Below are 22,249 nucleotides of genomic sequence, written 5' to 3'. Positions count from 1 at the left end.
GTGGGTGGCAGGAGAATCCAGGAGCGGGAGGAGTTGAGGAAGATGTGAGAGAGAAGAAGACATTTCCGTTGAAAACATTAGCGAAGCAGTGGTGCTGGTTTCCGACGGGCACGGTGACGGACGCACCACACATCTCTGTCCTCCATGAGAGGAAGATTGGGATTTACATGAATTGGTGATGGTAGAAGGGAGCGGTGAGCTGCGAGGCTGATTCCATGCTGTGTAACAATTTGGAGAAAGAGAAGTGAGAGTGACTACCCATGATATCAGGACAGCATTTGACCACGAGTACCTTCTAGGAGCCCTGGTAAAATCAAACAATGGCATTAAAGGAAAAAGTCTCTAGCCATCTCTCATAAAATGACTCTGGTTGCCTTGCTTCAATCATCCCAGACTGAAGACTTCATACTGTATAAAAATTATTTACACTTTAAAGATACGACATGGAAACAGACCCTTTGGCCAACTGAGTCCATGCTGACCTGTGATTACCCTGTATACAATCACTATCCGTCACACTAGGAACAATCTTACAATTTTTACCGAAGCCAATTAACCTACAAATCTGTACATCTTTGGAATGTGGTGGGATACCAGAACACCTGGAGAAAATCCACGTGCTTACAGGGAGAACGTGCAAACTCCATACAGATGGCATCTGTAGTCAGGATCGAACATGGGTCTCTGGCACTGCACGGCAGCAATTCTACCACTGAACCACTGTTCCTCAGGACAGAGTTCTACGTACAGCCATTTTCAGCTGTTTTGTCAAAGACCTTCCATCCTTCCTAAAATCACAGTTAGGAATGCTTGCTGATGATTGCACAATGTTCTTTTCATTAACAACTCCTCAGCAAATGTAACAGTCCATGTCTGCATGAAGCAAGATCTACACAATGTTCAGACATTGACTGATAAATGGTAAGAAACATTTGCACGTCCAACAAGAGAGATTCTATGTGTAGGAAGGAACTGCATTTGCTGGTTTACACCAAAGATAGACACAAAATGCCAGAGTAACTCAGCGGGCCAGGCAGCATCACTGGAGAGAAGGAATGGGTGACGTTTCGGGTTGAGACCCTTCTTCAGGCTCTAACTCAGTCTGAAGAAGTGTCTCGATCTGAAACGTCACCCATTCCTTCTCCAGAGATGCTGCCTATCCTGCTGAGGTACTCAGGCATTTTGTGTCTATCAAGATAGATTCTAACCACCTACTCTTTACATTCAATGCTATAAATATCGCCAAGTCCCATCATCAATGTGCTAGGGGCATTCATGACCAGAAATCAATTGGCGAGACACATAAACACAACAAATGCAGATCAGAGACCAATTTCCTGCAGTAAATGGCTGATTTTCTGACTCCTAAAGTCTCTCCACCATCTACAACTCAGGAGCACGAAGGAAGAACATCCACTGAGTTCAGCGCCAATAACCAAGAAACCTAACAGCAGGATAAAGCATTCAGCTAGATTCACACCCTATCAACCACCTACCTATTCCTTCTACCCCGGCACACAGTGGCAGCAGTGTGTACCATCTACAAAATTCATTGCAGTTAGTCACCCAGCCTCTTTCAACACAACCTCCCAAAACTCTGACTGCCTTCCCTATGAAGGACACGGAATGCAGGGGAGCACACCAGCACTTCTTCAGTCTCATACCATCCTGAGCTGGAAATATACCACTGCTACTTTATCGTCGCTGGGCCTAACACCTGGATCTCCCTTCCCAACAGCACTGTGGTGCACCTCCACCGGAATGTCAGCAATGGTTCAAGATTTCATGAGAAATTAGAGATGAGAAATAAAACTCACCATTTCAGCAACACCCAGATTTAAAAAAAATGAATTTAAATAAAATCAAAGTTTCTCTGAAAGAGGCACTCAGCCCCAAGCAACTTCAAGTGAAGTCAGCAGAAAAATATTGTTGCCAGGGTCTTTCAAGGCAGCAACATGAAACAACAAGGGATATTATTAGTAAGACTGGTGGGAGAACTGGGAAGGGGGAGCGGATGGAGAGAGATGGAAAGCAAGGGGTATTTGAAGTGATAATATGACTGGTGGGAGAACTGGGAAGTTCTTGCTTTCCCTCACTCCATCCCCTCCCCAGTTCTCCCATGTTTTACTGTCTCCGACTACATTCTATCTCTGTCCCGCCCACTCCCCTGACATCAGTCTGAGGAAGGGTCTCAACCCGAAACGTCACCCATTCCTTCTCTCCAGAGATGCTGCCTGTCCTGCTGAGTTACTCCAGCATTTTGTGTCTAAAATCCTATTCAGTTTAGATGAACAAGGTGGTAAAGAAGACACAGGAAACTACAGATGCTGGAATCTTGAGCAAAGCACAAAGTGCTGGTGGAACTTAGTCTGACGAAGGGTCCTGACTCGAAATATAGTCTGTCTATTCCCTTCAAAGGTATCTTAAAATTTGTTTTATTCCACACTCTTAAATTGTGACCATCTATAAATGTTCATTTATATAATCCATAAATAAAGGAAATGTGAACATATTTTCATATATTATGAGAATCTGTGAAATTTATATCTGTCAAAAAGCTGTAAGACTCTAAGCAAGTACTAAAGTAAAAAATTGTCTATGTTCAAAAACCACGTGAGCCTAGGATGGTTTACATTAAAATAAAGATATTAATTGGCAAGGGACAGTTTGGCAGGGCTCCTTAAAGAACAAGACAGGGTGACAAGTCTCTGACTGCTGCAGATATAAACAGCAAGAAAAGATTTTAGTCTTCAGATTTAAATATAAGCAATAAGAAAGGGAAAAAAACGTTGTTATTGACGTTCCCAACAGAAACAAATCGATTTTTTTTGTTTTTGTAAAGAATTGCAAGCTAGAAACCATGCTACACCCATGTGAATGAGATTTTAATGGATCATTGGAAATGCAGAATAGACCCTCTGTGAAACAGACACCTTAATATATCCTGGTACTTATTTCAAATTCCAAAAGCATCCTCTCAGGATAGAGGAAGAAGCTGCTATTTCTCCTAGCTCTCGGCCTTGTCCCTCTCCTCATTTATACATGCAATGTATTTCAAAAGTCAAAATACTTAGTGCTAAATGCCTAACAGATGTGGGAAATTTGTAAGAAAGCTTCCTCCCAGAAGAACCGCTAAGCCCTTGATTGGAATTTGGAAACAAGCTTACAGAATTATATCAGGTCAAAACAAACTAAAAAAATTGCTGACATTTTTTTCATTAATTTCATTTGAATAAGGCCATTTCTGCCTCCTCTCCCACAATGACATAGCCCGGCATCAGAATTATTATTTGAGCAAGTTGAAACAGCATTTTTTGGTTAAATAATCTTTTGTTTGGATCAGTTACTAAATTAGTCTCTATAAGTAAACAATATCCACAAGAATGTGAATTCTGAACTTTTTTTTGTTTATTAAAATAACTTTTTGAGTTAGCCTATCCTTATCCAGAGAAATAAAAATATAGATTTTTTTCCACTCTAACGGACCATCTTAACATCTAGGACTTTTCACATGAACATAATTTATGGTATTTTTGTAACACAGATGTATTGAATCGCCCGCTGCACTCCCCATTTGACTTGGGGAACGGGGAGTGCAGCGGAGAGATAAGTTTTTTTGCCTTCCATCACAGCGAGGAGGAGATGCGCTGTGATGGATGTCTGTGTAAATTGTGTTGTGTCTTGGGTCTTTTTTTCTTGTGTGTATGACTGCAGAAACAACATTTCATTTGAGCCTCCATGAGGTTCAAGTGACAAATAAATTGTATTGTGCAATTGAAGGGACATTTGAGAAGCTGGGCTACACATTTCAAGTTTCTCAAATAAACAAGAGATCCTTTCTACACTTACTCCAAGTACAACAGGAATTTGAAATGCAAATATGTCTATGTTTTAATTTAAAATATTTTATTGGCCTTCCTTGTGGCTTTTGGTATATCTTGGTATTTAATTTTCTCCATTCTTGTAAGTACATTACGGTGTTTGCGCTAATTCATGCACCTTTTCCATTAGATTAACCAGCAGTGTTTGTGCATTTAACATCTCACTGTGAACCTAAAGCAGCAATAGAATCACAAATTAACATATTAGGTTTTTCAAAAGTGTCATGGGGCAAGACTAGTCATTGTGAATGTACCCATTATATTATATTGTTCTTTTATTGGTAAGAATTTTGTGTTTATTATTCCAAATAGATAATATAATGTCATTCTAGTTTAGCTACTAGATAAAGGGAAATTAGAGGGGTTTAAAATATTCTGTAGCCAATTTTAACAGGAACTGCACTAAAATCAGTGTAAATTCAGCAAATAGATTCTATTTAAAAGTCAAATTCTGCAAGCAGAATGTTGATTTTAAACAAAAGCTTATTATAACTGTTTAAAAATGAAAAATTAAAAACTGTTTACAATGAAATTCGGTTTCAAAGCAGTGTCTTCTGCTTACCCCAAGATATCGACCTTTGAATTAAATACACGTCCCACATAGTTGGGACAGCAAGGAAGGCTTTACAATTACATTTGCAATTACATCTAAAATCAACGTCTGGACTGACATCTTCAACCTGTCACTTGCCCAAGCAGTTGTCCCCACGTGCCTTAAAACCACCTCCATCGTGCCAGTGCCAAAACACTCCACTGCGGCAAGCCTCAACGACTTCCGCCCAGTTGCACTTACCCCCATCATCACCAAGTGCTTCGAGAGGCTGGTCCTGGCACACCTCAAAAGCTGCCTACCCCCCACACTGGATCCCTATCAGTTTGCCTACCGCAAGACCAGGAGTACGGAGGATGCCATCTCAACGGCACTTCACTCCGCCCTCTCCCACCTCGACAACAGAGACACTTACGTAAGAATGCTGTTCATCGATTACAGCTCAGCATTCAACACCATTATACCATCAAAACTGATCACCAAACTCGGTAACCTGGGCATTGACCCCTCCCTCTGCAACTGGATACTGGACTTTCTAACCAACAGACCCCAGTCTGTTAGGTTAGACAAGCACACCTCTTCAACCCTCACCCTGAACACCGGCGTTCCACAGGGCTGTGTGCTGAGCCCCCTCCTCTACTCCCTCTTCACCTATGACTGCACACCTGTACATGGTACTAACACCATCATCAAGTATGCAGATGATACAACGGTGATTGGCCTCATCAGCAACAATGATGAGTCGGCCTACAGGGAGGAGGTCCAGCATTTAGCAGCATGGTGCGCTGACAACAACCTGGCCCTTAACTCCAAGAAGACCAAGGAGCTCATTGTAGACTTCAGGAAGTCCAGGGGCGGCACACACACCCCCATCCACATTAACGGGACGGAGGTGGAACGTGTTTCTAGCTTCAGGTTCCTGGGAGTCAACATCTCCGATGACCTCTCTTGGACCCACAATACCTCAACTCTGATCAAGAAGGCTCACCAGCGTCTCTTCTTCCTGAGGAGACTGAAGAAGGTCCATCTGTCTCCTCAGATCCTGGTGAACTTCTACCGCTGCACCATCGAGAGCATCCTTACCAACTGCATCACAGTATGGTATGGCAACTGCTCTGCCTCCGACCGGAAGGCATTGCAGAGGGTGGTGAAAATTGCCCAACGCATCACCGGTTCCTCGCTCCCCTCCATTGAGTCTGTCCAAAGCAAGCGTTGTCTGCGGAGGGCGCTCAGCATCGCCAAGGACTGCTCTCACCCCAACCATGGACTGTTTACCCTCCTACCATCCGGGAGGCGCTACAGGTCTCTCCGTTGCCGAACCAGCAGGTCCAGGAACAGCTTCTTCCCGGCGGCTGTCACTCTACTCAACAACGTACCTCGGTGACTGCCAATCGCCCCCCCCCCCCCCCCCCCCGGACACTTATTATTATTTATTCAAATCATTTGCTATGTCGCTCTTCCAGGGAGATGCTAAATGCATTTCGTTGTCTCTGTACTGTACACTGACAATGACAATTAAAATTGAATCTGAATCTGAATCTGAATCTGAACACCCCAGGTATTAAAGGAAAGAGCTGACAATTCATGTCCTCTGTTGGAATAGAAAGTTAGAAAAATAGGTGCAGGAGTAGGCCATTCGGCCCTTCAAGCCAGCACCGCCATTCAATATGATCATGGCTGATCATCTAAATTCAGTACCCCGTTATTGCTTTTTCCCCATATCCATTGATTCCTTTAGCCCCAAATGTGTGCATGAGTGAGGACTGAAATCTCCTCCTCCCAAAATGCAATGGTTTCACCAATTAGAGTCATAGAGTCATGCAGCATGGAAACAGGCCCTTCAGCCTGTGTCGACCAAGATGTTACTTCAGCTGGTCCCATTTGCCTATGATTGACCAAAATCCCTTTAAACCTTTCTTATCCACGTACTAGACCAAATGTTTTTTTAAACATTGCAATTATATCTGTCTCTACAGCTTCCTCGAGCAGCTCCTTCCATGTACAAACCAACCTCCATGTGAAAACATGCCCCTCAGGTTCCTTTTAAACCCTTCTCCTCTTACCTTAAACCTATGCCATCTTTTTCTGGACTCCCCCACCCTGGAAAAAGACTGTGACTGTTCATCTTATCAATGTCCTTCTGGTAATTTGTGCTCGGACTCTGGATTATTGGAAACTATGCAAACAACTTGGTGTGTTCAGGAAAAGTTGAGAAAGTAAAAGGAGCAAGGTACAGTGTGCATTTCCACTGGTTAGCAAAGTGGAGGACAGGTTAAACCCAAAACAACTCAGTCCTCCTGCATAATTCCTGGTGTCAAAGTAGAATATTTATCTTTGCTATTTCAAACTAATACCACAGATGTCAGGGAAAGGCATTATTAAAAAAATCAAGTTGCAAACAGCTATTGTTTTGATCTAAAGTGCAAATAAAGAAGGCGATTGGATAGAACACCGTGACAACTGCTCGAGTCTAGGGCAGCATATTTCCTAAAAGATGAATATTCCATACAATCAATGGTTCTTCTGTAGATCGTAATAACTGTACACGGTGTGCAGTTTCCAAGTGCACTTAGAACAAATAGCGAGGACCTTGACAATGAAGGTGCACCCAACACTGCTCTATGACAGGACTTATGGTTGCCGTGTTTAAGCTGTCCAATGTGGTGATAGAACAGATGGAGGAACCCTGTTCCAGAGATTCCAAAGTAAGTCATTCAGCCACCAGCAACAAGTGAGAGTTTTTTTTCATTGGATCTAGGACATCTTTAGATTTCAGCATACGTAACTGTTTATCCCAAAAAATCCCAGAGCAACGTGGTACATTAGGTGAAATAGTAGTTATGCAGCTCCTTAATCTTGCTCTGACATTCAATGAGATCATGACAGATCCAATTGTTGGTCTCAATTCCACGGTACTGCCCCATCCCTGTAACCCTTGATTCCTCTCATTTGAAATCTCTGGATTTTGAGTACACGATCAGCATGTGGTACTCAGTCACACAATGAATTCCATTCTTAATCTGTAATGTTCCCGACATAAATGCCATTAGGAGAAACACAAATGTTCAGAAAACAGCTCAAGCAGAATTTGATCCCAACCAAAGCTGAATGACAACCCTGAAGAATGCCTCATTAACTTGACGAGATCCAGCACAGCCTGCATTACACAAGCTGCTCCCTTGTGACATTGTTTGTGGCTAGTCTAAGCTCTAGAGACCTGTAATGTAGTTTACATCTAAGTTAACTCTGAATTTAATCCTTACATTTCTTAAATCAAATTACATACCTCACAATTTTAGGCTCCACAAAAATACTAGCTTTCTCAATAAAATACTTACATTTATAATGAATCAGCATACTTTCCAACTACCAACATCTTGATGATCAAATGTAAGTATACCGTGCCAAACCATTTCATGTAATTGTTCTGCGTGAACTGTTTAATTACTTATTAGAAACATTTGTTTTGATGATAACTGGTCCTCTAAATTCAGCGAACCAGTCCTCTAAAGCCCCCCCCCACAATTAATTAGTTAGAATCATAGAATGTTATTGCGCAGCGAGTGGCTAGTTGGCCCACTATAACTAAATATGCTCCGTGAATGAGTTGGCCAATTCCAGAGCCCAGATTCTTTCACAGATTCTGTGCATTAATTCCCTAATTCTACAATTAAGAAGAGAGCACTGGTGAGCTTACTAATCGCAAAGGGACTGGCAGGCCAGGGAGGAACTCTATAGCAGATGACAGAAGAATTCTCACTATAATAAAGAAACATCCCCAAACACATGTCCAACAGATCAGAAACACTCATCAGGAGTCAAGTGTGGATTTGTCAATGACCACTGTCCGCAGAAGACTTCATGAACAGAAATACAGAGGCTACACTGCAAGCCGCAAATATAGGATGGCCGGGTTACAGTTTGCCAAGAAGTACTTAAAAGAGCAACCACAGTTCTGGAAAAACGTATTGTGGACAGATGTGACGAAGATTGACATATCAGAGTGATGGCAAGAACAAAGTATGGAGGAGAGAAGAACTGCCCAAGATGCAGAGCCTACCACCTCATCTGTGAAACACGGTGGTGGGGGTGTTATGGCCTGGGCATGTATGGCTGCTGAAGGCACTGGCTCACTTATCTTCAATGATCATACAACTACTGATGGTAGTAGCATAATAAATTCTGAAGTGTATAGACACCGCCTATCTGCTCAACTTCAAACAAATGCTTCAAAACTCATTGGCCGACGGTTCATTCTGCAGCAAGACAATGATCTCAAACATACTGCTAAAGCAACAAAGGAGTTTTTCAAAGCTAAAAAATGGTCAAATTCTTTAGTGGCCAAGTCAATCACCTGATCTGAACCCAATTGAGCATGCCTTTTATACACTGAGATTAAAATCTGACAATGTGCACTTTAACCACATGTGATTTTTTAAATTTTACAAATCTCAAATTGTGAAGTACAGAGGCAAATAAATAAATTATGGGTCTTTGTCCTAAACATTATGGAAGGCACTGTAACTACCCTGTTTCTGTATTCAATGGCTCTTTTTCCACAGCTAAGTATCCTGTTTAACCCATCTCATCTGCTAACCCCGAATGAGCTACCCACAGTCCCTCTCCTCCTTCATTCACTGGAAAGATTTCTTTAGACTGTACAACCTTTCTGTTGCTTCTGCCAAGGACCATCACCGTACAGTTGCCGACATCCATCAGAGGACTGTAAATGTTGCATTCCTATTCAAAGAAGGGAAGAGGTATAAAACTGGTGATGGTATGCTAACTTGTCTTACACCTGCGATGGTAAAGTTACCAGAGGCCATTATTGAGTATTCATTTAATCACATTGGAGAAATGCGGTTGAAATAAAGAACAATCAGAACATATTTGTAAGCTTGAGGACTAGCACCTCAAGTTCCATCTCGGTACGTTGCAGCCTTCTGGACTGGATATCCTTTTCTTCAGTGTTTTATCATTTTATAGCTTTCTCTGCAGCCTCCCTGCAGCACATGAGTTTGAGTCCGTGTCAGTACATTGTGCAGAAATAAGGTAGTGCTAGATAATTACTGGCCACCCATTATGGACATTGAAAAGCTTGTGATAAGGGAGACACAGGAAACTATGAAGAGTATCTATGGAAGCACTGGACTCTATTCTGCAAAGTTTTATATCTTTGAACACAGCCACAGACGATGCAACACAAGGAAATGAAATAAGCTGTTTTGGGGCAGACTAAAATAGCCAAGTTGAAAATTATGCAATCTTTCCAGCTCCATTTTAGCCAATCCTGTATCTATGCTAATAATTTTACACCCAACATCACGAGCTTTTACTTGTGCAACATCCTTCCTGCACCTTCCCGAAACTCAACTACATCGCAATTATTAGTTCCTTATATCCACCTTAGTCAGAATATACTCAAAGAGGTCCAATGAAATAGTCAAACAAGATATTTCCTTTCTGAAATCATGTGGACCTTGCTTGATTACATATTGCTTTTCTAAGTGACTACTGATACTTAATAATGGATTCTAGTAGTATCCCAATGGAAAATGTCAAACAAATTTCTGTCTCGCTTTTCAGGAAAAGGGTGTCACATTTTCCAATTTGCTGAGATCTTTCCAGAATCTAGAGAATTAAGATGTAAGATCACATCCACCACAGCCGCTGTCTTTACAGATATCTGCCTTTATACATTTGCAATTATCATTAGTTAAGTCTTAGAGATTAGTTTCATACTTCAAATTATCACTCTCAAACTGGATATGACATTTAGAATTTGCATAATTGTGTTATTTCTCCTTACTCCATGTCTTGGCAACAATGTTTTGCACTTATACCATCCAAAATCCCAAAGACCCGAGTCAGGCTATTTTTAAATTATCAGATATTGTCATGTATCAAGCTATTCCTCTAAATATTGTCCTATTCTGACCAATTCTCGGAAAGAAGCTACATGGCTGGTCCCAAGTAACCATTGTTCTGGCAGTCCATTTTATCTAAACTTAAGGTTTACATGTCCAGAAAATGATTCTGCTTGAAAACTATGCAGAAATAGAACATCAATGAACTAAAATTATCAACTAGCTAAATATGATCTAACAGGTAAAAATGGGGACATGGGGACACCAGTCTTTGTGTACCTTCAGCATTGCCTTAAAAGTCATAGTAAAGTAGAGAACCCATAGGCAGAGTGAGAGAGAGTGAGAGAGGTCTGGTTTAAGTCACTTCTCCATACTCCTCAAGCACCATGACCCAACATGATTGCACAGGACAAAATATAGAACTCATAACATAGTCTTACTTTGAGGAAGACCTTTCATGACACCTGGCCAACATACCCCAGCTGCTAAATAGCAGGAAAGCTATCTAAACATCTTCAAACAGTCCCTCCCTGCCCTGATGACACAGATTCCCCTGAAACACTAATAAAACATTGAAGATGAATGCAGTTTGGTTAGTTTAATAGCACATGCATAGCACTTGCAGCAGAGAGCAAAACAAATGAGTTAATTAACTGAAGATAAAATACTATCCTTTAGACGGCCATGGGGAGTCAAAAATACAAGGTGGGGGACGACGACAAGAATATTCCCCCCACTTCTCGAATTCTTAATTTGGGTGACTACTTATTAATTCAATCTTAGTGTTCTTTAAAACAGCAGCTCTACCCACTTCACCCCACTCACCAAAATCCCTAGTTAAGTCACCTGTAGATTTTAGACTTAGCTGAAATGTGTTCTTTGCTCCTTACTCCATGATTTAGCAACATCTTTTGCATTTATACCATCCAAGATTCCTAAGGCTCGAGTCAGACTCTTTTTAAAGTAGGTCAGAGGAGTCAGAGGGCAAAAATACAAAGGAGTCACTCACTTAAGCACCAGCTCACTCCTGCACTGTTAACTCCCGAATGTTCCAAGTCTGTGCTTTCACCCGTCAATCACAGTGCCCTCCATAATGTTTGGGACAAAGACCCATCATTTATTTATGTAACCCATCATTACATAGTTTCCCCCCCCCCCCCCTCTCCCCCATTTCAGGGCATCATAATGTTTGGGACACAGCAATGTCATGTAAATGAAAGTAGTCATGTTTAGTATTTTGTTGCATATCCTTTGCATGCAATGACTGCTTGAAATCTGTGATTCATGGACATCACCAGTTGCTGGGTGTCTTCTCTAGTGATGCTATGCCAGGCCTGTATTGCAGCAATCTTTAGCTTATGCTTAAGAAAGAACTGCAGATGCTGGAAAATCAAAGGTAGACAAAAATGTTGGAGAAACTCAGCGGGTGAGGCTGCATCTATGGAGCGAAGGAATAGGTGACGGACCTGAAACGTCACGTATTCCTTCGCTCCATAGATGCTGCCTCACCCGCTGAGTTTCTCCAGCATTTTTGTCTACCTTTAGCTTATGCTTGTTTTGGGAACTAGTCCCCTTCAGTTTTCTCTTCAGCATATAAAAGTCATGCTCAATTGGGTTCAGATCGAGTGATTGACTTGGTCACTCAAGAATTGACCACTTTTTGGCTTTGAAAAACTCCTTTGTTGCTTTCGCAGTATGTTTGAGATCATTGTCTTGCTGTAGAATGAACCGCCGGTCAATGAGTTTTGAGGCACTTGCTTGAACTTGAACAGATGGGATGTGTCTAGACTTCAGATTTCATTATGCTACTACCTTCAGCAGTTGTATCATCAATGAAGATAAGTGAGCCAGTACCTTCAGCAGGCATACATGCCCAGGCCATAACGCCCACACCACCGTGTTTCACAGATGACGTGGTATGCTTTGGATCTTGGGCATTTCCTTCTCTCCTCCATACATTGCTCTTGCTATCATTCTGATATAGATTGCATTCAAAAAGTATTCGGACCCCTTCACTTTTTCCACATTTTGTTACGTTACAGCCTTATTTTAAAATGGTTTAAATTCTTTTTTTTAATCATTAATCTACACACAATACCCCAGAATGAAGAAGCGAAAATAAATTTTTGCTAAGTAATTAAAAATAATAACTGAAATATCACATTTACATAAGTATTCAGACCCTTTGCGATGACATTCAAAATTGAGCTTAGGTTCATCCTGTTTCCATTGATTATCCTCGAGATGTTTCTACAACTTGATTGGAGTCCACCAGTGGTAAATTAAATTGATTGGACATGATTTGGAAAGGCACACATCCACCTGTCTATATAAGGTCCCACAGTTGGCAGTGTATGTCAGAGCAAAAACCAAGCCATGGAGACGAAGGAATTGCCTGTAGATTCGAGACAGGATTGTGTCGTGACACAGATCTGGGGAAGGGTATAGAACCATTTCTACAGTATTGCAGGTCCCGAAGAGCACAGTGGCCTCCGTCATTCTTAAATGGAAGAACTTTGGAACCACCAGGACTCTTCATAGAGCTGGCCGCCCGGCCAAACTGAGCAATCGGGGGTGAAGGGCCTTGGTCACGGAGGTGACCAACAACCCGATGGTCACTCTGACAGAGCTCCAGAGTTCCTCTGTGGAGATGGGAGAACCTTCCAGAAGGACAACTATATCTGCAGCACTCCACCAATCAGGCATTTATGGTGGAGTGGCCAGACGGAAGCCATAAAACAATTTCTGCAGCGTTGCAGGTCCCAAAGAGCACAGTGGCCTCCATCATTCTTAAATGGAAGAAATTACCCAAATACAGGTGTGCCAAGCTTGTATTTTCATACCCAAGAAGACTTGAGGCTGTAATCGCTGCCAAAGGTGCCTCAACAAAGTACTGAGTAAATGGTCTGAATACTTATGTACATGTGATATTTCAGTTATTTATTTTAAATTACTTTGCAAAAATGTCTAAACACCTGTGTTCGCTCCTTCATTCTGGAGTATTCTGTGTAGATTGACGATTAAAAAAAAAGAATTTAATCCATTTTAGAATACGGCTGTAATGTAACAAAATGTGGAAAAAGTGAAGGGGTCTGAATACTTTCTGAATGCATTGTAAGTTGATCTTCATCTCGTCTGTCCACAAGACCTTTTTCCAGATCTGTGGTTGCTCTTTTAAGTACTTCTTGGCAAACTTCTTGGCATTCCGGCCATCCTATTTTTCCGGCTAACCAGTGGTTTGCATCTTGCAGTTTAGCCTCTGTATTTCTGTTCATGAAGTCTTCTGTGGACAGTGGTCATTGACAAATCCACACCTGACTCCTGAAGTGTGTTTCTGATCTGTCTGACAGGTGTTTCGGCGCTTTTCTGCATTATAGAGAGAATTATTCTGTCATCAGCTGTGGGGATCTTCCTTGGCCTGCCAGTCCCTTTGCGATTAGTAAGCTCACCAGTGCTCTCTTTGTTCCAAACAGTTGATTTTGGTAAGCCTAAGATTTGGCTGATGTCTCTAACAGTTTTATTCTTGTTTCTCACTCTCATAATGGTTTCTTTGACTTTCATTGGCACAACTTTGGTCCTCATGTTGATAAAAGGAACAAAAGTTTCCAAAGGTGATGGAAAGGCTGGAGGAAAGACTAGGCGCTGAGAGCACTCTTATGGAGGCAATTAAACACACCTGAGCAATTACAAACACCTGTGAAGACATGTTCCAAACATTATGGTGCCCTGAATTGTTTGCAGATTGTCACCATGTTGTGGTGGAGAAGCTTGTGTGGTCCTGAGAGCGATGCTGTCTGGAACTATGCTCCTGGTAGGGTTACCCGTGGCAGTAAGGTTGAGGTCTCTAACAAAGAGCAATGTGTCCCATGTGAAGTCATGTGTCCCAAACATTATGGTGCCCTGAAATGGTGGGGACTATGTATAAACACTGCTGTAATTTCTACATGGTGAAACCAATATGTATAAAAATGACCTTCAATAAAATCTGACAATGTGCACTTTAACCACATGTGATTTTTTCCTATTGCAAAGATCCAGTGATTGGGGTTCTTCCAGAAGCAAATAATGCAAATAGCCATGCCACAGATTCAGTGCTAACTAATGCCTCAGTCATGATTATCCCCCCCAATCTCCTCCAACCCCCTGCCCACAACCCCGCCAGAAATTAATGATTCCTTGTATGCTTACCTCGATCTCTGTGCTATCAATGTGATTTTCAATTATCTCCACACAACGCCTCTTTATCAATGGTTCTTCAGTGATCACAGTCTCCTCAGCAATGTCAGTGGCTGGAACAGTCAAAACTAGGAGATGGAGATAGATTCAACAGAACATGTCAAGTCAAGTTTATTTGTCACATGCACATACAAGATGTGCAGTGAAATGAAAGTGGCAATGCCTGCGGATTGTGCAAAAACTACACAACAGAATAGAAACATAGAAAATAGGTGCAGGAGTAGGCCATTCGGCCTTTCGAGCCTGCACCGCCATTCAATATGATCATGGCTGATCATCCAACTCAGTATCCTGTACCTGCTTTCTCTCCATACCCCCTTTAGCCACAAGGGCCACATCTAACTCCCTCTTAAACATAGTTAATGAACTGGCCTCAACTGCATTCTGTGGCAGAGAATTCCAGAGATTCACCACTCTCTGTGTAAAAAATGTTTTTCTCATCTCAGTCCTAAAAGATTTCCCCTTTATCCTTAAACTGTGACCCCTTGTTCTGGACTTCCCCAACATCGGGAACAGAACATAATAGAACAGAATCATTATTTACATGTTAGAAAAAAAACTCTTCAAAAAACAAATTCTATTAATTGTTACGCTTGATTTTAATGCTGAAAATGAAGCTGAAATGTATTTGATTATTTTAAGCATTTAATGTGCAAGGTGATTATATCTCTACAAATTCTTTGAAATAAAAATATTCGTTTTATTTTTACTGTCACCAAGTGCATCCAAAGCAGATACAACCTTAATTAATTTAGTAAATGTGTGTTGCACCTGCTCAATTACCCTGGTGTATTAAGCTTTGCAATAGTTATCTTACATCAATAGTTAAAGAGGGAATACCAGGAAGCAGGGAATGAGTATTTGCTCACATTGTATGTTATCAATTAATTACACTTTACCTTGCCGTCCATCCTGCATTGTCACAATGATTGGTTGATTCATGCTGTCACTGGCTGCCTGCAAGCTGCTCAACTGAATATCATCAGTAACTATGGTAATCACTTGCTGACCTCCACTGCTGACAACTTGTTGTATGGCACTATCCACAGAGTCTGCTGTTACTACTTCCTCTGTAGCAATTGCTGAAAGGAAAAAAAAAACATTTCTCTTATAATCCTGAATTCTGAAAGTCGACATTTTCCACTTTAGATATCATTTTGAACTAAACACTCATTTTGATTAAATGCTAAGAAGCACCCACTGGGAAGCAGGAAGAGAAGGAAGGATTAACTGGACATACGGTATATACGAACAAAGATGTTCAAATAAAATTGCAACAAAGAATCACCAAGCCCAACATTGCCAACCACATCAGGGGCTACCTAAGTAAATATACCCTTCCCCCCACCACACTAATTCCAGGAGGGCACTAGTTCAGGCAACTAATTCTCAATGCAGATCCCAGCTACCCTCCAGCCAATCTCACCCCACTGCCAACAGGCAGGTGCATCAAGTTATCATCATTTTGACTGAAACCAAGAGGCGCATGGTAAGCCCTTCACTGTCTTGAACGATAATTTGCACTTCAATTGTCACAGGCAGCCTTTCCTGTGAAGGATAAGCAACTTACTGTATTGGTACCCATGAACATAGAAACAAAACAGTCTTAGACTCATAGAACTCTACAGCACGAAACAGTCCCTTCGGCTCAACTTGTCCACTGCGACCAAGTTGCCGAGCAGAGCTAGTCCCACTTGCCTGTGCGTAGTCTATATTCCCCAAACCGTTTCTATCCATATGCACAAAAGTACCCAGTTATCCAGTTTCAAAAATCCTAGTATTTGACTGCTTCAGTATAACAAAATTATATTATTTTCATCTCACAGCATTCACAATCACCACCATATTCCTACCCACTAAACCATGCCAGGGTTTCATTTGATTACTGATACAAATATATTCCGATGTGCCTGGGGATTTCAATGTTTAATTGAATGCTTATGGTTGAAGATGGTATGAACCCAGGGAGCTAGTAACTTTAAGGAGAGTTTTACAGTTACACAAAAGTTCTGGTTAAGTTTCACCACAGTTTACCTTGGTTGGTCATTTTTACCCTTTTAAGATGACCAAATATATTGCAAAATGTTCAAATGCAAACTCCAGAGAGAAAGATAATTAAAACATTGAGAATTTTAACAGAATTAATGGAATTATATTATTTTACATCACATTGGATGTTGTGCCTGGAGATGAAGAATATTGTGCCTGGAGATGAATAATATTTTCTATAACTCTATCTATAATATACTTCAACACCACACATGCTGCTGTAGATTAGCAAACATGGGTTCGATCTGATAATCTACCAAGGCTAGACACAAAAAACTGGAGTAAAACTCAGCAGGACAGGCAGCATCTCTGGAGAGAAGGAATGAGTGACATTTCGGGTCGAGACCCTTCTTCAGACTCAATCTACCCAGGCTACTGAAGAAAGTACCAAATAAGGCAAACATGCTTATAAAGTGTTATATTCCTGCCTTTCAAAGTATTTCATTCTTGATGAGAATATAACATATCATTCAATGCACATCCACAAAGAAGGTAATTGATATAATATGGAAACCATAACAATTGGTGAATAAACAATCTTCTCTTTTCTTATGAAAGGCCTCAGACCTGAAATAATAATTTTCACTTTCCACAGATGCTGCTTGACCCACTATCTATTTCTAGCACTTTGGTTTATTTCAGATTTCCAGCATCTGCAGTGTTTTTGATTTTCAATCTTCTCTCTTCCATGCATACTATTAGTTATAGTTCTCACACACACCCAGAACATTGAGCATTACAAATAGAGTTGTGTCATTGACATTTATCACAATACCAATTAGATAGATATTTGGTACTTAATAAAGACATAGAAATAGTGCCAAATCTTCTCAGATGGCAAAGAAAGTAAATACACTGATGTGATCACTGAATCAGTGTGACCAGGTTACGTTTCAGATGATAGTGATGCTTAGGAACTTGAAGCCGTTGACCATTTCCACAGGCATCCATTGATGAGGACAGGATTGTGTTCACCCCTTCGCATCCTTAGGCCATAAACCAACTCTTCAGTTTTGCTAATATTGAGGTCAAAGTTATGGTTTTGAATCACAACACAGGCAAATGGGGTTAGCGTAGATAGGTATCACAGGTGGCATGGTTGAGGTGGGCCATAGTCCATTTTGTGTGCTGTAGAAACAGTTGTTTAGGAATCTACGATTCATTTCTTATAATAGTTGCAACAATGGAAGTTAGTATTAGCTGAGATTAGCCTAACGTATAGGACAGAAATGATGTTGGAATGGTGGTTTATAGAACGTTAACAGAGACAGCGCAAACATACAAGATTTTGCTGCTTTGTGAAAGCTGAGGTACCTTCTCAAAGAAAATATATTGTTTACCATCAGCAAACCTTGATTGTGGAAGCAATTACATCCTTAACTTCTTAAGAAATATTCATCAGAAGTGAAGGAAAGGATTGATGAAGGAAATATGAAGGAGATAGCATTATGGGCATTACAGCACAAATACCGTACATGTAACCGTGCCTTTGTAAAACCTCTCTGCATTGTTGAAGTGAGAACTATTGAGCATTTCTTATATTAAAAAATAAAATCTAATTAAAATTGAAATTGCAGAAGAGTTCATTTTGCTGGTGAAATGTTTTGCTTGTGTCTTTGCAGGCTACATAGCACTTTTCACAAAACATTTTCACTTTTGACAAATCTCATATTTTTTATGTAGGCCATACATCTTAAAGAATGAGCAGCAGTTGCTTTCTAACCTGGTGCTTCAGATGTATGTGACAATGGTGCCGATGCTTCTGCCAAGGCAGCTAGTGTAGCCAACACCGATGTAGAGGAATTCCCAAACTGTCCCGAGTCTAAAATTAAAAGAGCAAGTGTTTAACTTCTCAGGTAACAAGTTGCAAGAGTTCTACAATCTAAAGTACTAAAAGAGAATCATTTTAAAAAAGCTGTGATATATTTAAATAAAGGTAAATAAGTTAGCACAGAGTGGTTGATATCTGGAACACTGCAGAGGAGGTGGTGAAATTAGATATGATGACGATGTTTCAGAGGATATTACAGATATAGTTAAGTGGGCACGGTAAAGGAGGAAACAGGCCTGAAGTGGGCAAATGGGTCAGCGTGGACATGGTGGGCTGAAGGGTCGTTTTCTGTGCTGTACGATATGATACTACAATATATTTAAATTTTAATTGAAAAATCAATAAAACTGCAGATGATGGACATCTGAAATAAAACAGAAAGTGCTGATACCATCAGGTCAGACAGCTACTGTGGAAAGAGGACAAGAGTGAATGCTTCAGCTTAATTCTTTCGTCTGTATGGTCATCGACCTGATATGTTAAACCAGTTTAAATCATTCTGAACTGCAAGACCACTTCATAAATATACTTGATCATCATGTTATTGCAATTAATATCCAGAGGTACAATGTGAAAAGGAGGACCATCTGTGCAAATTTTTATTTTTTTTAAATCACACAGGAGAAACATGGTCTTGCTGACCTCATGGGAAAGGACGTGAATTCAGGGAACATGCTGGATGCAAACATCAAACCTTATGAAGTGACGTATTGGGCATCTGGCTAGAGTAACACTCGCTGTTCACTCTCAATATGCTGCATTACAATTTGGGAATTAAAAAATAAACTATGTGAAACAGATGGATAATATTGCTGGTGAGCAAAAAGGAACTCATAAGTTGCAGTGTTTCAGGGAACACGTCTCAGCAGGGTAAATGAGCAGATTTATGATTCTTTATTATCAAGGTACAGTGACATTCTTTTTTGCATACAGTTCAGTAAGATTATTGACATACATAGGTACAATCCCTGATTAAGTACAGAATGTACAAAAACAACCCACTGAATATGAATGACAATCAGGAGAGTTGTTCAGAATTACTGCAAGTACAGAAACTATAGTAAGTGACATCATCAATCCAGCATTTTGCCTTTATAATTAGCAATGCTTATGAGGGACAGGCAGCCCTTCAAAAAAATGTTCAGAAGAGATAAGGGCCTGTCCCACTAGGAGATTTTTTAGGCGACTGCCGGCGAATACGATAATGGAATTCACCGAAGTCAGCACCGGCGACAACCTATGTCACCTGACGACAACCTACGCCATCCTGGCGACAACCTACGACAGCACCTACGTCAGGAGAAGACAAGCTACGACAAGCCCACGGTCGGCGAAAAGTTTTTAACATTTCAAAATCCAGCGGCGACCAGAAAAACTCTACGACTCTTTGGGCGACTGAGGAGACTACTCACGACCATGAGTCCCCGGCGACCATGTGGCGATAGCCTAGTTGCCGGCAGTCGCCTAAAGAATCGCCTAAGTGGGACAGGCCCTATAGGAAATTCTAGGATTCAGATCCAATGATGATAACAGCATGAGATGCGACTTGGTAGAGAACCTGCAGATGGCAGTGCCCACCTGCACATGCTATACTTGCCTTCTAATGAAGAGAAATTTCTTGACTTAGTAATGGTAAATTTTTGAATTCTCTAACACGGTGGGATGTGGAATCACAAGTTGCCCATTACATAAGTCGAGGGGTGCCTGTACTCTGTCCTACTGTGCACCAACCCCATAAATTACTTTCTTTCCCAAACCGCATCTACTTTCTGGTCACCCGAATTTAAGTTATGTCTCTTTATTGTGTTGAGATCATTATTGATTAACTTGCTGTACATGAGAATAATATCAGTCCTACTCGTTAAAACATTTTAAACCTATAATCAATAGAGGTTGAATTGTAAAGTTCACATATTCTGTAATCAGTTGCACTCACTGACACATTGAGAAAAAGTAAGCAGAGCAGTGCACATTTATGTCACTTGCATTGCTTGAAATCAGACTCCTCTACTTGTTCTCAGCCTCCACTACTAGGTAAAGCCCCTTCTCCACTTTTCCTCTAATAAGTTATCTGCATTAGATACAAGAGAACAAGGATAACAGGAAGAGGAGTGATTTCACATCAATGGGAAACCAAGTAATTGCCAACATACCTGATGCCTTTGATGTAGTAACCAAGCCAGTTAAATTGACCACTCCTCCCGGACCAATAATGAATTGTGGTGCAGCACTGTGAACTGTGATTGTATCAGAGCAATCTGCGTTTGTGTTGATCTGGTTCTCCATTGCCCTCTGTAGAATAAGATAGAACACATAAAACATTGGGCATTCCTTAATTAAGCTTCATATTGTTAGAAGGGATCTATCCTTAATAAATAAACTGTTATTAAACTATTCAGTCCAACCTTTGTTGGATTAGACGCCATTAAAAGCAACGCAAGAAATTGCTGAGAGTTGTCCACTCCACCATACAAACCAGCCACCCCCATCAACTCCATCTACACTTCACTTCTCTGCCATGGGAAAGCAGCACATGATCAAGGACCATTTACACCATGATCATTCCTTCTTCTACCAATGGGCAGAAGATACAACAGGTTAAAAGCACATACTACCAGATTTAGGTACACCTCCTTCCTCCAGAACAGACCCCTCAGAAGCTGTGTGTAGTCCTGATCTCCCAACTTACCTTGATGCACTTTTATTTAGTCTGCATTTTCTCTGTAACTGTATCGCTAAAACACTATATTCTGCGCTCTGGTACTTTTCTCTTTGCACTAACTGTTGTACTTGTGTCTGGCTTGATTGTATTTGTATATAGCATAAATTGATTAAATAACAAGAAAACAAATGTTTTCACTGTACCTTGGTACAGGTGACACAAATAAACTAAAACCAACACCAATAGCTGGAATGGCAGATAAACTGGTACACTTATTAACAGTGACTCCTGGGTATTTCATATAAAGGCTAGTCAGTAATTCTATGGTGGGCAGGAATGTAAAGATACAAATGTATTTTTGCTTCAAAAGGAACAATTAAAAGCTACATATGCAGAGTTGCACACAGTCTAAGATCTCACCACAGAACAACACATTTTTAGATTCTATAAAAATGAGCAACCAGTTGAACACAAATGATAGCTCATAGACACACACAAAAAGCTGGGGTAACTCAGCCGGACAGGCAGCATCTCTGGAGAAAAGGAATGGGTGATGTTTCAGGTCAGTGACCCTCCTTCCGACTAGTTAGGGAAAAGGGAAACGAGAGATATAGACAATGATGTAGACAAAGGCAATGAATGAAAGATATGCAAAAGGGTAACCCGAAACATCACCCATTGCTTCTCTCTACAGATGCTGCCTGGCCCAGTGAGTTACTCCAGCTTTTTGTGTCTATCTTTAGTTTAAACCAGCATCTTCAGTTCCTTCCTACACAAATGATAGCTCATTGTACCCATTAATAGTAAATACTTTATTTACAAAGTTATTTTTCATAATGCACCATAAGTTTTCTAGTGTATGCAGTCCAACAAACACCTTCCGAGTGTTTCCTAACCAGAAGCCTTGGATGAACCATGAGATACGCATTTTTCTGAAGTCCAGATCCCGGGCATTCAGGTCTGGCGATGCAGAGGTTTATAAGAAGTCCAGATACGACTTTGGTAAGGCCATCAAAAAGGCCAAAAGGGACTTCTGCTCTAAGCTGGAGGATGAGACGGATGTTCGGCAACTGTGGCAAGCTTGAATACCATCATCCCCTACAATGCGAAATCAGGAGGCGGCTCAATCGACAGTGAAGCATCACTTCCTGATGAGCTCAATGCGTTCTACGC

The 22,249-nt window shown here is 40.9% G+C and overlaps 1 protein-coding gene across 8 annotated transcripts in view; it reads right to left on the bottom strand.

Annotated features, from left to right (window-relative positions):
* Positions 1–22,249, bottom strand: part of gabpb1 (GA binding protein transcription factor subunit beta 1) — a 47,465-nt gene that overhangs the window by 10,088 nt on the left and 15,128 nt on the right. For 4 of the 8 annotated variants that reach the window (XM_033050241.1, XM_033050240.1, XM_033050238.1 and 1 more), the window contains 5 exons: positions 20,568–20,706; positions 18,307–18,405; positions 15,434–15,616; positions 14,487–14,602; positions 9,097–9,171 (listed from right to left, as the gene is read on the bottom strand). In XM_033050241.1, coding sequence (XP_032906132.1) covers positions 9,097–9,171; positions 14,487–14,602; positions 15,434–15,616; positions 18,307–18,405; positions 20,568–20,706 — 612 coding nt within the window. The remainder of the gene's footprint in view (positions 1–9,096; positions 9,172–14,486; positions 14,603–15,433; positions 15,617–18,306; positions 18,406–20,567; positions 20,707–22,249) is intronic. The other 4 variants (XM_033050243.1, XM_033050246.1, XM_033050239.1 and 1 more) reach the window with 3 other exon arrangements.

This window comes from Amblyraja radiata, chromosome 34 (genome assembly GCF_010909765.2).
Source record: "Amblyraja radiata isolate CabotCenter1 chromosome 34, sAmbRad1.1.pri, whole genome shotgun sequence".
NCBI lineage: Eukaryota > Metazoa > Chordata > Chondrichthyes > Rajiformes > Rajidae > Amblyraja > Amblyraja radiata.
Note: the sequence above shows the minus strand (reverse complement) of the source record. Positions and strands in the feature narration are given on the sequence as shown.